Genomic DNA, 15,710 nt, shown 5'->3' on the forward strand with positions numbered 1-15,710 from the left:
ACGAGCAAACCCTGAGAAGAGAGGCCAGCCATCAGATTATCAACCTTCACAGCCTGAGGGAACTCAGCAGCAAAACCCTCCAGAGGGTAACGCCGAGACAGGAAACGAGGAAAAGCAGACTTGTCCACATCCTGCCATTCGTGAGACAACACCTTGCGAATAGCACCGTGCAAGGGCAAAGAGTCCGGAGCAGGCTGGACATACTGTGTGAAGAAGTCATCCTCCAAAACATCAGCGGCAGGAAGAGAGAACCCCAAATTGGGCCTTACATGTGCGAACAGTTCAGTGAGCTCAGCACCCTGAACAAAATGACCACGCACACCCTCATCATCCTCAGGACCCAAGTCATACTCAGGGTCAGCCAGTGCATCCACAGAAACACGAGGCCTCTTGGGAGGAGGTCCAGCCGCATCCCTAGCCAGGAAAGCAGCAGCCACAGCCTCACTGACAAGGAGGCGCAGGGCATCCAGAGGGGCCACAGAAGATGAAGACTCAGCAGCCATCACAGAAGCCAAAGTCCAAAAACCACACCAACAGGCAAAAACCAGGACATCAAAACATCCAAGAAGGACCCCATATATACAAGATGAGGACCTGAACACCTGTGGCAGGAAAGGCAATGGGCCGGCATAAAAAGCCCAATCAGCAGCCAACACGCCCCCTAAGGCCCAAACCACCGGAGCGCCAGAACACAAACACCTCAAAAGCCCATGCCCGCTAAAGCAGGGCGAAAAAGGACCGCAGGAAACCCAGGAACGGCCGCTGGAGCAGGCCAACCAAAGTCCGGTGAGTGAAACGTGCAAAAAAGTCCGCTAACGTGAGCCGCGAGTGCAAATAGTGCAGAAAACAGAGACGCCCGCTTACGCGAGCCGCGTGTAACACAACAGCCCCCAAATACCAGAGGCATCGCGGTGAAACTGGCATAGCGACAAAGAAGGCGGTCGCTGAAGCATGCCGCCGCAACAACAAAAACAAACAGCAAGGAACTTACGCGGAACACCGGCAGCCCACGAACAGCCCAGCCAGGAACGCGGTCGTAGATCGCAGAAAAAAAGAACAGGATGATCGTTAGATGCACTTCCCCCTTTATAGTCACGTGGGGGTGACGTCATCATAAGGGGAAGTGCAAACAGCTCAGCTAGGTAGGGGTTTCTGTAGAGCAGACTAGCTGCTCACTTGTCAGGAATGGGACGGGGAGACAGGACGAGGAGGTAATGGGTGCTACTTCCACACGAACCTGCAGCAGCGCAGGTTAGAAGGACAGGAATGCACCATATTGCATCAAATATGATGCATTCTAGTCCTTTCACTGAGAGGTAGGGCAAAGCACTAAGCTGACATGCAGCGCAGCCCTAGCCAAACCCCCGATAAATAAGGGCCAGAGTTTTTGTATGTGCTATGTATTGTACAGCTGGCCAAAAATAAAATGACGAGGTTTGTCACACGATCCAATCTCCCCCTCCAAAAATAAATTACGAAGCCTTAATTTTGGTTGCCAGAGGGAATTCTTGGATGGGCAGATGGTAGAGTACGACAGAAATCCCCATTCCGCTTTTGCCTGATTTCCATCAGATCGTGATTCGGCAGACTAGACTAGACTTGAAATCGGTAGTCTCCCGTCTGATTCAGGAGGGTTGGCGTGTATGCTATACGCCCATTTCCGTTGAAGGCACCCTTCATATGAATAGAACATTGCCCCATTCCAACATGGCCGCCGCAAGTCTATAGCTACTGATTGCACTTGGGCGCAAGTCAGTGCCTGTTCTTCTTTCAACAATAAAGTTTATTGAAAAGCTAACTCTCGACTCCGGAAGCGTTTATCCCGGAAGTGAGAAAGCCGGAGGAGCATCGGCTGTGCCACTGATCCTCTGTGTGTCTTGCCCCCTTTCCCCTGTTTGTCTTCCCTGCTCCCTGTGACCCTTGTTGCCCGCTGTCCTGTGCTGCTACGTTGTTTGCGGCACAATGTTCCTATCATTTGACTTTCTAGATGATGTGCGGCGAATGAACAAGCGGCAGGTGAGGAGGAAATTGAAGCTTATACAGGAAAAGTTTAGAGTGACTAACGTCAGTCTGTTCTGTAAATCACACGGACTTAACTCCCAACGCATGGCATGGCATGGCATCCGGCATGCGAATGCAGATCAGTAGTGTAGTGTATTAATTAACGAGATACGTATTTTTCTCTATTATAAATAGTTTATATTAGGTTGTTATGGGATATCTTTGACTATTCTAATGCTTTGAAGGGGTTTTCTCGAGAGAAATGTTCACATGTTGGGTGTAACTGTTATGCCGAAGAAAGCAGAGACCCTCTTCCTGCCATATTCCAGTAAGAGATGTCTGTTCAGATACCTTTAGGAAAGGCATTTTAGGTTTTGTATCTACCTTTTAGGCTGTGCCCACACCCCCTACAGTCTGTCGCCCCAATAAAAGAAAACGGAGGGATTTATAATAATATCATTTGTGGTAGCCTACTTAGGTCCATTGCACAATTGGTAGTACCTGCCTCCGGAGATATTTAAGAAATCGGATGAAGGGGCACAGCGCATTCGGACCTCCGCTTAAAAGACAATAGTGCGTTCCAGTAAAAAAAAAAGATTACCCAATGAAGGGCCACCGCATTCTATGGTTTCAGTGAAACGGTTTTGTTAATAGTTTGCTTTGTGCTTTCAGTTCTCATAACATTACTGGACTGCACCCCCTGATTCATTTGACCACTCTTTTGTGAGAAATTGAATAAGCAATTGTTTGATGCTGCTTATTGGTTGTATGTTTATCCAAAGTTTTGAAAGGTGCACCAGATAATGTAACATCGGAGTGCCCCAGCCTGTATCCAAAGTTTTGAAAGGTGCACCAGATAATGTAACATCGAGTGCCCCAGCCTGTATTCTATTGTATAGACGGGTCTTTGGAGAATCCGATCAGTCAGGAGTCATAAAGAATTAGATCCTCTGAGCATGTAGTGCAAGAATCCCTCGAAAACGAGGTGGCATGCGGCACATAAAATGCTTTGTTCGTGTGTGGTGAACAGAATTTCTGAGCCGTAGGCCGCCTTCGTATTAATTGGAGTTTTAGTGCATTTACAACTGAGGACACCATGCTTCCCAGCTTATCCGCCTGTTCTGATTAAATTGCCTAAAAATAATTTAGGAATGATACATGTAGACCATTCGTTATTCATGGTATGAAGCATGTTCTTGTTATCCGAATATGTTCCGAGGGTTTATTATTAAGATATGCAACTCTCTGATACGTTTACCTTATTTCTAGTGAATACTCTCGATCAATGAGGACATACATTTTGAAGAGTTAGACAACCCCAATCATAAACTGTTTGAGGCAGGGTTTTGAGTAGGATGAACAAAATGGGGGTGATAGGGAAGGGGCTGAGGCACAACAGCACGTGGTCTATGTAATTAAGGGCGTGGCCTAAACATGTAAATAAAAAAAATGTGCTTAGTAGTGTGCGCTTCCCTTCTGGTATGTGTCTGCCTGTTTCCGTTAATGCAACCATTTACAAATGAACAAATAGCATTACACCTAAATATATAAATAAATAGTTGTTAGTTGCATAACGTAAGTGACAACAATTACTTTGTATATAGTATTGAAAATACTTCAAGTATGAAATGATGAGACTGAGCAATAACTATTTGCGTAACCCTTTTTGCACTAAGTGGGATGGGTATGCCCAAACATGGGTCCGTCCCTTGCTCGCTATGCCACTGGATTAAAGCTAGCCTGGCTAATGAGGTATAATAGCCCGAAACCGGTCCCAGGATGCTTGTTTGCTGTCCATCGAGGACCTTGCTTGGGAGTTCGGGCTGGACTGTTCCCATGAGGAACAGGGTCAAGAATGATTTGTCTTTGGCTGGGTCTCAATTGGGGTGACATGGTGAGCAAAAGAATGATGGATTTAACCCAGGTCTCTTGACTGGAGGTGAATGTATGATTCATTTAGCATTCTGTCCATCATTTGTTCGCATGAGAAATAACTACAAGTCTCTTTGAAGTTATATCAAACACCAGTGAAGGGTGGCTCTACTACTGAGTTAAGTTTTTTTGTTTTACATTGAGGGCAAAAATGGAGAGCTTTAAAGGGGATCTGTTTCCGTACATGTTTTTCACAGCTGCTGGTGCTCAGAACCAACAGTACCCGGCCCACTTAAAGCTCTGGTTCTAGAGCAACTCCGCGTGAGAGATCTGGAGGCACTCAGGGTAGGAGAGTAGGGTCTGCAATCCTATGATCACCCCAGATTTTTGCTTTTTGCTTCACTGGTTTACGACTTCTCTGGCTGTGGGCCTGCTAATCAGACCCACAGCCTTGCTGTTCTCTCACTAAATTGACACGTGTACCTTAGGTGCATTAACCAATTGGTACTGGGCCACCTTATCAGACCCTGTAACTCAGGGCATAGGTGTACCCAGGGGCTACCAGGGGCTGCAGCATGTATTATGCCATCCCTGGCTGGCCATCTAAATCTGACACAACTGGCTGCACGACAGCTGGGGCAAAGTGGTGTAATCACCCTTTGCTGTAGATATAGTATACCTATATCTAACCCTAAAATGGACACATGTATTCCTATCAGTCACTCCTATGGCAGGCATTAACAATCCTGAAGGCAGAGTGCTTGGAATTATATGAGATGGTGCTTTGGCATGAGCTGAGCCCGTCTGCAGCTTGCGGAACCAAGTCCTAATAGCTGTTCCATGATAACGCGTACCATATACTCTTAAGTGCATTATAATCCTCGCGGTTAGATGCCAACTCTGGTATCGCTTTATCAAAACATGTCGAGTAAGGTGTCATACGAATTGGAATACTAACCCTTCGCCAATTCTGGCGACGGGGTTAGCATTCCACCCTTCTAGAGGGACACGACATGTATGTAACTGTGAACCCCGGTTAAAGTTAACTCGAGCCTCAGCATCACAAAATGGATGCTGCCACCACAGACACAAGTCTGACCTCCTGCTGCTGGGAGTCCTTCCAGCGAGGAGAGCTTGGACAAAGGGTTTCCTGTCAGGAGTGGTGCTAGCACCATCCCAGACAGGGTTTTGTGTATCCTGGGTAGGCAGGGCTGAATAGGAAGGTGACTGCAAGTGGCACCCCGGTGCTCACTGTGCATCTGCCAGTTTGAACCAGTTCCAGGGGCACACCAGCCCCGGAGCTGGGGAAGACTGGACAAAGGAGAGGGGTGTAACCACCCCCCTCCTGGTCCCACCCATGGGCTGGACCTAGTCGCGAGCCTGCCCCCTTTTGCAGGATAAAGGTAGGAGCAGGCCCCCTTCCAAATTAGATCATCTTTGAATCCTGAAACTACTTTCTACGAAAGGAACTCAAGACTTCTTCTCAAGATTTCTCCCTTGTGACTAAGGAGTAGTCACCCTGCATCTGCGGGCACCAACTAAGAACACTGCGGTTTGCTGCACGTCCTTCCTCAGGAATCCGACCGACCAGCACGACGAGACCCGGCTTCCCTGGCACCTCTGACCTCTACCTACATCATCAGCCCAGCTGAGATCCGTGGGTGTGACGAGACCTCGAGGGACCGGCCATCTTCAGAACTGCACGACGCTTATCCAGCACGACCGCCGAGGGATCCTCGAGTGAGTGCTTTGGGGTGTGAGAAGCCCTAACCCTGAGCAGCTCCAGCACTGAAGTCCAGCCCCCCAGCATCCACCAGATCTGCGTGGGGGCCCTTCTGCTCTTTGCTGCTCACCGCGTTGTCCGGCTACTTACCTGCTAGTAATTTCGCATTCCACTTTTGTAGTATATGGTTTTCTGTGCCCCTCGGGCATTTGCGTAAATTGTGCGACTTTCAGAATTTCTTTAACCCCTTCCAGGCTCATGACGAGCTGGGCTCGTCATGCAGTAGCCTCCTCGCACACTGATGACGAGCCCAGCTCGTCATGTAGAATGGGAATAACGATTTCTCAGCACAGCAGGGGAATATGCTGAGCAGCCATGGGGTTAAGAGCTTTGTATTGTGCTTAGCGCCCTGTCCTCATAAAAAGTCCAGGGCTGTTGTGTTATAATAAATATCCTTTTATTTTCATAACAACTTGTGTGGTGTCCTTATACTTGGTGTTCAAGGGGTATATGTGATGGTATAACAGCTGGCTTAACATGCCCTCTAGAGTTTAGCCTAAAGACTGCTCTTGTCCATGCTACTAGGATAGCTGGTCTAAAGGTTGACTTACAACCAATCATCAATAAGGGTCGTTTGGAATGATACACAGTGATCACTAGAATGGTGAGCACTACATATCAGGCCAACTTCCCACATTGGTGAGCAGCGGTTGGGATTTGAGCTTGCTGTTGTTTTACCACACGTATCCTAAGAATATCATTTGAAAGATCACATATGTACCAAGGTACATATAACTTAGCTTAGAATACTCTGAGTTCTACTGAACCAGCTGTTGTAGTTCAACAGGGCCTAGCACACCCTGACTACAACTCTTAGCAAGGGATCAGTAGGCAAACAAATAGTGTTGGTAAGTGCACCACTTACACCTCACTAGAAAAGCATGTCAGACAAAGGAGGGAATTCAGAGGCCCCCCTTGTGTCAGTTGACCCTCCACAAGTCACTTCCAGATATGCTGCTCTTAGCTTCCAGGAGATGAGACAAATCTGTACATCTAGGAAGCTAAAACAGGGTTCTAACCCTACAATCCCATTTCTGATTGGTCTCTTAGAGACTATGATGCCAGGAGGACTGCTAACACAGACCCTTCTCATCCAGATGAGAACATGCCTCCCTTAGAGGGAACCACTGGTGACCCTGACCTCCGACTCAATGGAACAGTTAGTGAAGGAGAGGAGGAGGATCAGGAGTTGTCAGGGGATGAGGCAGACAAAGGTCAGGTAGAAGTCAGTAGACTAACCAGGACCAACTTAAGTAGGCATGAGAATGGACTTTAGGGACCCCCAGGGCCACTCTCAGGCAGACTTAACATTGGGAGTAAACGAGTTAGGTCTCTATCCAGAGGCTCTAACAGATCTATTCGAACCAATGGCTCTCAGACCTCTTCTCACAGAGGGATGACATCCCCTCAGAGAAGAGAGCATGAAGCTAAGATGAGGAAAGTCAATCTGAGGATTGAAAGGGAAGAACTTGCCCTGGCCAAAGAAAGACTTGCCCTTGCTAGAGAGCAAAAGTTGTGTGAGCTAGATCCCACTGGTGGCAGCATTTTACCTAGAGAAAAGGACAGGAGTTTAGACACTAGACACCTGAGTAAGATAGTGCCCCCCTTTAAACAAGGGGATGATATCCACAAATGGATAACTGCTTTGGAGAGGGCCTGCACTGTCCAGTGCGTCCCCCAGAGTCAGTGGGCAGCTGTCTTGTGGCTCTCCTTTGAAGGCAAAGGTAGAGATCAGCTCCTCACTACTAGAGCTGAGGATGCTAACAATTACCAAGTCCTGAAAAATACACTGATAAATGGGGTTGGCCTAACCACTGAGCAGTACAGGTTGCTGTTCAGGGATACCCAGAAAACTCAGTCTCAGGATTGGTCTGATTTTGTGGATTGTGCCACTAAGGCTTTGGAGGGCTGGTTGCTGGGCAGTAAGGTTACTGATTATACAGGATTGTACAATCTGATCATGAGGGAACAGATTTTAAACAATTGTCAGAACCAGTTGTTGCATCAGCACCTTGTTGACTCAGATCTGACCTCTCCTCAAGAATTGGGAAAGAAGGCAGACAGATGGGTCAGAACAAGGGTTAAGCAGAACCAGGGCCAGAACCAGGGTGGTCAGAAGAAAGCAGACCAGAAGGGTAATACTAAGAATGTGCAAAATGACCAGAAGTCTTCGACAGGCCCCCAACAAACCAAAGAGGGTGGGGGTCAAGCTTCACAGCAGAAAAAGAAGACTCAAGAAGGCCAGTCTAAAAGGTGGTGCCAATACTGTAAAAGTAAAACTCACTGGTTTAGTGAGTGCACCAAGAAAGGAGGGCAAACTCCTACCACTGTAGCCCCTAAGGCACCTGCACCCCCTAGTACAGTCAGCAGTGGTAGTGCACCTCCCAAGGGATTAGTTGGGTTAACCTTGGGATCTGAGGGGTATGACAACTTAGTTGGCACACTCACTCAGGCTGTCCTTGTCTGTACAGGGGATATGGATATATCCCCTGGTGCAAGTCCCAATACCTTGGTCAAATACAGACAGACACCTTTTATAAATGGAAAGATGGCTCAGGCCTATAGGGACACTTGTGCCAGTTTCACAATGGTGACACCTAACTTTGTGGACCCTGGACAGATCATACTAGGTACAGACGACCTAGTGACCAATGTCAGCAATGTCACTACCCACCATAGTATGGCAATTGTGGCTTTCTCCTGGGGAGGGGTAAGTGGCCAAAAGAAAGTTGTGGTTAGTTCAGACCTCCCAGTTGAATGATTGTTGGGCAATGATTTGGAGTCATCACTATGGTCAGAAGTGGAGCAGAGGACTCGCATGGAGATGTTAGGTGTGCCAGCACATGTCCTTGCTGTGACTAGGTCACAGGCAAGAAGATGCCCCACTGAACAGGTGCTGGATCCTGGAACAATGGACCAGACACCTGCCAAGAAGAGCAGTAGGGTTAAGGCATTGCCTTCCCCCTTGCCCCAGGTTGTGGATCAAGTCTCAGAGGAGGCTGACCTCAAGGAACTAAAGGAAACTGAGCCTAAAGAACTTGAACCTGATCAGGTTGAGTTTCTGGGTTCAGGTGGACCCTCCAGAGAAGACCTGCGGAAGGCACAGTTAGACTGCCCTTCTCTTGAACCCCTCAGACAGCAGGCTGCTGCTGAGGCTGCAGGGAACGCCACAGGTACCCACAAGGTATACTGGGATGATGGACTCCTGTACTCTGAAGCAAGAGACCCCAAACCTGGTGCAACCAGGAGGCTGGTCGTCCCCTTGTCACAGAGAGGTTTCCTTCTTACCTTGGCCCATGAGATTCCCCTTGCAGGACACTTAGGCCAGAATAAGACTTGGGACAGACTTGTCTCACACTTTCACTGGCCTCACATGAATGAAGATACCAAGGAGTTTTGTCGCTCCTGTGTCACTTGCCAAGCCAGTGGTAAGTCAGGTGGCACCACAAAGGCCCCCCTTATACCAATGCCTGTGGTGGGGGTGCCCTTTGAAAGAGTGGGGATTGACATTGTTGGTCCAATGGAACCCCAGACAGCGTCAGGGCACAAGTTTATACTGGTGGTGGTGGACCATGCCACCAGGTATCCTGAAGCTATTCCCCTTAGGACCACTACAGCACCTGTTGTGGCAAGAGCCCTAGTTGGAGTGTTCTCCAGAGTGGGCTTCCCTAAGGAGGTTGTCTCTGACAGAGGTGCAAACTTTGTCAGGATATCTGACTGCTATGTGGAAGGAATGTGGTGTCAACTACAAGTTCACTACACCCTATCATCCACAATGCAATGGGCTTGTTGAAAGGTTCAACAGGACCCTAAAAGGGATGATTCATGGACTACCTGAAAAGCTCAGGCGTAGATGGGATGTCCTGATACCCTGCCTTTTGTTTGCTTACAGAGAGGTCCCACAGAAGGGGGTTGGCTACAGCCCTTTTGAACTTCTGTATGGGCATCCTGTAAGAGGACCCCTGTGTTTGGTGAAGGAAGGACGGGAGAAGCCTCTCAAAAAGCCTGCAACCAACATAGTGGACTATGTACCTGGTCTCCGCTCCAGGATGGCTGAGTATATGGAAAAGGCTTCTAAAAACCTTGAGGCAAGCCAAGAACTCCAAAAAGCTTGGCATGACCAAAAGGCTGTCCTGACTGTGTACAAGCCTGGACAGAAGGTGTGGGTGTTGGAGCCAGTGGCCCCAGCAGCACTCAAAGACAAATGGTCTGGGCCCCACACAATCATTGAGCAAAAGGGAGAGGTCACCTACCTGGTGGACCTTGGAACTCCCAGGAGCCCCCTCGGGGTGCTCCATGTGAATAGGCTCAAGGCATATGTCGACAGGAAGGATATGAGCTTGCTCATGGCCACAGATGAGGGACAGGAGGAGGAGAGTGACCCTCTCCCGGACCTGCTCACTCAGAACCCTGATGATGGGTCAGTAGATGGTGTTGTCTTTTGTGGCAGCCTCTTTGAACATCAGCAAAAGGATTGCAAACAAGTTCTTCAATCCTTTAGACATATGTTCTCTCTGACACCCAGTCAAACTAATTGGTGTACCCAAGAGGTTGACACTGGTGACAGCCTGCCAGTTAAGAGTAAAATCTACAGGCAGCCTGATCATGTCAGAGACTGCATCAAAACTGAAGTGCAGAAAATGTTGGAGCTGGGAGTCATTGAGCCCTCAGATAGCCCTTGGGCTAGTCCAGTAGTTCTAGTGCCAAAGCCTCACACCCAGGGTGGTAAGAAAGAGATGAGGTTTTGCGTAGACTACAGAGGCCTCAATGCAGTCACTAAGACTGATGCCCACCCAATACCAAGGGCAGATGAACTGATAGATAGATTGGCTTCTGCCAACTACTTAAGTACATTTGACCTGACAGCTGGGTATTGGCAAATCAGGTTAGCTGAGGATGCCAAGCCCAAGGCAGCATTTTCTACCCCTGGTGGGTATTATCAGTTTGTGGTAATGCCCTTTGGTTTGAAAAATGCACCTGCCACCTTCCAAAGGCTGGTGAATCATGTTCTCACTGGGCTGGATGACTTCAGTGCAGCATATCTTGATGATATAGCTGTCTTTAGTTCCACCTGGGAGGATCACCTGGTCCACCTGAGGAAAGTGTTAGAGGCACTGCAAGCAGCAGGTCTCACTATCAAGGCCACAAAGTGCCAGATAGGGCAGACACAGGTTGTATACCTGGGCCACCTTGTAGGTGGAGGCCAGGTTCAGCCACTGGAGAGCAAGATACAGTCCATCAAGGACTGGGCTCCTCCAACCACCCAGACTCAGGTTTGAGCTTTCTCGGGCCTGACTGGTTATTACAGGAAATTTGTCAGAAATTATGGATCAATTGTGACTCCACTTAATGACCTGACAAGTAAAAAGATGCCAAAGAAAGTTCAGTGGACAGCAGGCTGTCAAAAGGCATTCGATGAGCTAAAGCAGGCCATGTGCACAGCCCCTATCCTAAAGAGTCCAGACTACTCCAAACCATTCATTGTCCAAACAGATGCTTCTGAGTTGGGTGTGGGAGCTGTTCTACCTTAGCTGAATTTTGATGGTCATGACCAGCCCATTGCTTTTATAAGCAGAAGGCTGACCCCCAGAGAGAAAAATTGGTCAGCTATTGAGAGGGAGGCCTTTGCTGTGGTTTGGGCCCTGAAGAAACTGAGGCCATACTTGTTTGGCACTCATTTCAAGATTCAGACCGACCATTAGCCCCTCTTGTGGCTAAATCAGATGAAGGGTGAAAACCCCAAACTGCTTAGGTTTTCCATTTCCCTACAGGGGTTGGATTTTACAGTGGAGCATAGACCTGGCACTGATCATGGCAATGCAGATGGGCTCTCCAGGTATTTCCACTTAGAGCAAGAAGACTCACCTGGTCAAGGTTAGTTTATTGTCCCAAAGTTTGGGGGGGGGTGGGGGGGGGGGGTCATGTAGGAGAGTAGGGTCTGCAATCCTATGATCACCCCAGATTTTTGCTTTTTGCTTCACTGGTTTACGACTTCTCTGGCTGTGGGCCTGCTAATCAGACCCACAGCCTTGCCGTTCTCTCACTAAATTGACACGTGTACTTTAGGTGCATTTACCAATTGGTACTGGGCCACCTTATCAGACCCTGTAACTCAGGGCATAGGTGTACCCAGGGCCTACCAGGGGCTGCAGCATGTATTATGCCACCCCTGGCTGGCCATCTAAATCTGACACTACTGGCTGCATGACAGCTGGGGCAAAGTGGTGTAATCACCCTTTGCTGTAGATATAGTATACCTATATCTAACCCTAAAATGGACACATGTATTCCTATCAGTCACTCCTATGGCAGGCCTTATCAATCCTGAGGGCAGAGTGCTTGGAATTATGTGAGATGGTGCTCTGGCATGAGCTGAGCCCGTCTGCAGCTTGCGGAACCAAGTCCTAATAGCTGTTCCATGATAACGCGTACCATATACTCTTAAGTGCATTATAATCCTCGCGGTTATATGCCAACTCTGGTATCGCTTTATCAAAACATGTCGAGTAAGGTGTCATACGAATTGGAATACTAACCCCTCGCCAATTCTGGCGACGGGGTTAGCATTCCACCCTTCTAGAGGGACACGACATGTATGTAACTGTGAACCCCGGTTAAAGTTAACTCGAGCCTCAGCATCACAAAATGGATGCTGCCACCACAGACACAAGTCTGACCTCCTGCTGCTGGGAGTCCTTCCAGCGAGGAGAGCTTGTACAAAGGGTGTCCTGTCAGAGGCGGTGCTAGCACCATCCCAGACAGGGTTTTGTGTATCCTGGGTAGGCAGGGCTGAATAGGAAGGTGACTGCAAGTGGCACCCCGGTGCTCACTGTGCATCTGCCAGTTTGAACCAGTTCCAAGGGCACACCAGCCCCGGAGCTGGGGAAGACTGGACAAAGGAGAGGGGTGTAACCACCCCCCTCCTGGTCCCACCCATGGGCTGGACCTAGTCGCGAGCCTGCCCCCTTTTGCAGGATAAAGGTAGGAGCAGGCCCCCTTCCAAATTAGATCATCTTTGAATCCTGAAACTACTTTCTACGAAAGGAACTCAAGACTTCTTCTCAAGATTTCTCCCTTGTGACTAAGGAGTAGTCACCCTGCATCTGCGGGCACCAACTAAGAACACTGCGGTTTGCTGCACGTCCTTCCTCAGGAATCCGACCGACCAGCACGACGAGACCCGGCTTCCCTGGCACCTCTGACCTCTACCTACATCATCAGCCCAGCTGAGATCCGTGGGTGTGACGAGACCTCGAGGGACCGGCCATCTTCAGAACTGCACGACGCTTATCCAGCACGACCGCCGAGGGATCCTCGAGTGAGTGCTTTGGGGTGTGAGAAGCCCTAACCCTGAGCAGCTCCAGCACCGAAGTCCAGCCCCCCAGCATCCACCAGATCTGCGTGGGGCCCTTCTGCTCTTTGCTGCTCACCACGTTGTCCGGCTACTTGCTTCCTGGCTTGTGGCCCTCCTGACGACGCACCACGACGACAACACGGCTGGTTTGGTTGCTCCAGACTGGCCCTTGCTCCCCTCCAACAGAGGAGCACCCGGACCCTCCTGGTCCACTCCAGACGCCATTTTAAGTCCACCGCGTGGGCTTGCATTTGCCAAGAGTTGTTGCCCCAATCCTGGGTCCAGCGACGTCGACAGCAGATACCTTCGTGGGACAGCTCGCACTTCCATCCTGGTCGCCGACAACGCCTCCTGGTCCGAGAGACTGCAGAGCCCAGCGTCGCCCACTCACCTGGTCGAGGTGACTTCGTCCGGTGCCATCCTGGTGCCCATCTAATCACTGGCTAGTGATTCAGAACTTGATCCCCTCTGCTTACAGGTATCCTCCATCACCGATCCAGGCTTGGATCCCATCGAACTTCATCACTGGTCGCCTGCCAGCAACTTCTTCTTTCAGGCTCCATAGACTGCAACGAGGATTCCTGACGTCTTTCCAGACCTATGCAGCCGCAGCCCCTGGGCTAGGTAACCTGAGCATTTCGGTGCTCCAGCATAGCTTAACTATCCAAGGGTCCAGATCCTTTTTCGTTTCAGCTCTACCTAGTCGGATTCGTCCGATAACACTAACTTTACGAAATCTAGCATCCATAGACTTTGTCCCGCATCCCGCGTGAGAGTGCACACTCTGCACCCGATCTCCCTAGGCCTCCTGCTCGTAATCTGAAGGTTCAGTAGTCCAGTCCTAGCGATCCTAAACCCTATGAGAGTAGTACTTACCTGCTAGTAATTTCGCATTCCACTTTTGTAGTATATGGTTTTCCGTGCCCCTCGGGTATTTGCGTAAATTGTGCGACTTTCAGAATTTCTTTAAGAGCTTTGTATTGTGCTTAGCGCCCTGTCCTCATAAAGAGTCCAGGGCTGTTGTGTTATAATAAATATCCTTTTATTTTCATAACAACTTGTGTGGTGTCCTTTCACTTGGTGTTCAAGGGGTATATGTGATGGTATAACAGCTGGCTTAACACGCCCTCTAGAGTTTAGCCTAAAGACTGCCCTTGTCCATGCTACTAGGATAGCTGGTCTAAAGGTTGACTTACAACCAATCATCAATAAGGGTCGTTTGGAATGATACACAGTGATCACTAGAATGGTGAGCACTACATATCAGGCCAACTTCTCACACTCAGCTTACCTCTTTGTGACAGAGTATCCTGCAGGTGCTTCAGAGCGTTATTTAGATTTGCCACGGTATGCCTGCCTTGTGGAAGCAGACATCAACGTTTATAAACCCTGGGCGCAGTCATCAAATGTCTGTGTTGCTCACATGATGTTTTTGTAAGTTGGTTTCTCCATTTTTAGTAGATGACCAACCTCTTAGGTCCCAAGTGCTCTCATCTTTAAGGCTTCAGACTTGGAAGTATGTTTTCAAATTCCTCCACACACTTACACTCTTACATTTTGGGTGCAGGACTTGTCTAATCAATGTTTTCACTCTAAACTAATTTATGGTTTAATTCGAAAAAGATTAATAAAATAACTTTAACACTGACCTATATAATTTCTACCCTAGACAAAAAAACTCCACAGTCTTTGTTTTTAGAATTAGACAACTCCTCATTGAGTGCGCTCCCAGAAAATTCATTTTTATTTTATTTTCTGAGCAGTAGAAAGCCAAATTAGAAGAGAACCACAGGCTTTGACTTGGGCAGATCTGGACAGAAAACTCTGAGAAACGGCCGGCTTATGACCAAAGTCCAAGCTTCCCAAATTCTTGGTTGCTATTATAAAAGCTGTAGCTAAGCTTCTTGAAGCATGGTAAAGGAGGACTCTGTAAGGGTGCTACAGTGAAGAGGTAGATCCCAACTAAGGACGAGATAGGCAGAGAAAGTAGCCTGTTATTTCAAGAATAACTCTTGGAGGACCAACTACACCCATCAAGTCTCCAGACTCATGACCACTGGATCCTAAGAGCAGATGCTATAACCCCACTGAAAAATCCTCCAGAAGGCACTGGACCACCTGGAATGGGTTACAGTTCCAAGGATTGCCATACCATCACACCACTATTGAAATGAAGACCTGTGCTGATTGTAGGTACAAGTTTAAGAGGGCGCTACTGAAACTGGGTTTTCTAGCATACCCATTTCTTAAGGGCTGATCTGTTACCACACAGTCAGCTGGCGAATTAAGGGTCCGATTTATCGTAAGATAATGTGTGACAACACAAATTCCTGAAACACTATTATGTGGATCGTGTTGGGTGGGTGTCAGTCCTAACTGCTGGTCACCAGGTGGAGTACCTCGGCGAAGTGCTCTTCTCTAAGATCACTATATCGGTATTCAGCTTTAGACAGTTGCTCTTCATCCAGTTAGCAATATCACTGATGCAGGCATTGAACTTGGTCTCTGTGCAGGGCGTCTTGTCTATGAGGGAGAGAATAAGCTGTGCGTTCTTGCGTAGGAGAAGACGAGCGAGCAGATGATGCTGGATAGAAGGATCATGTATGCCAAGTGTCAGGCTCCGGGATAATCCTTGGTGAACTGTGCAGGTGAGTTCGTGGGTGTATGGTGCCATGCTAACTAACTGGGTCCTTCCAGTCC

General features: G+C 48.6%; 1 protein-coding gene across 1 annotated transcript in view; it reads left to right on the plus strand.

Annotated features, from left to right (window-relative positions):
* Positions 1-1,819: 1,819 nt before the first annotated feature.
* SEC11A (SEC11 homolog A, signal peptidase complex subunit) overlaps positions 1,820-15,710 on the plus strand; it is a 156,355-nt gene continuing 142,464 nt past the window's right edge. The window contains exon 1 of the mRNA XM_086958407.1: positions 1,820-2,016. Within this exon, the coding sequence (XP_086814533.1) occupies positions 1,963-2,016 (54 nt within the window). The 5' untranslated portion in view covers positions 1,820-1,962. The remainder of the gene's footprint in view (positions 2,017-15,710) is intronic.

The sequence above is a fragment of the Lissotriton vulgaris genome, chromosome 2_1 (genome assembly GCF_964263255.1).
Source record: "Lissotriton vulgaris chromosome 2_1, aLisVul1.2, whole genome shotgun sequence".
NCBI classification, from domain to species: domain Eukaryota; kingdom Metazoa; phylum Chordata; class Amphibia; order Caudata; family Salamandridae; genus Lissotriton; species Lissotriton vulgaris.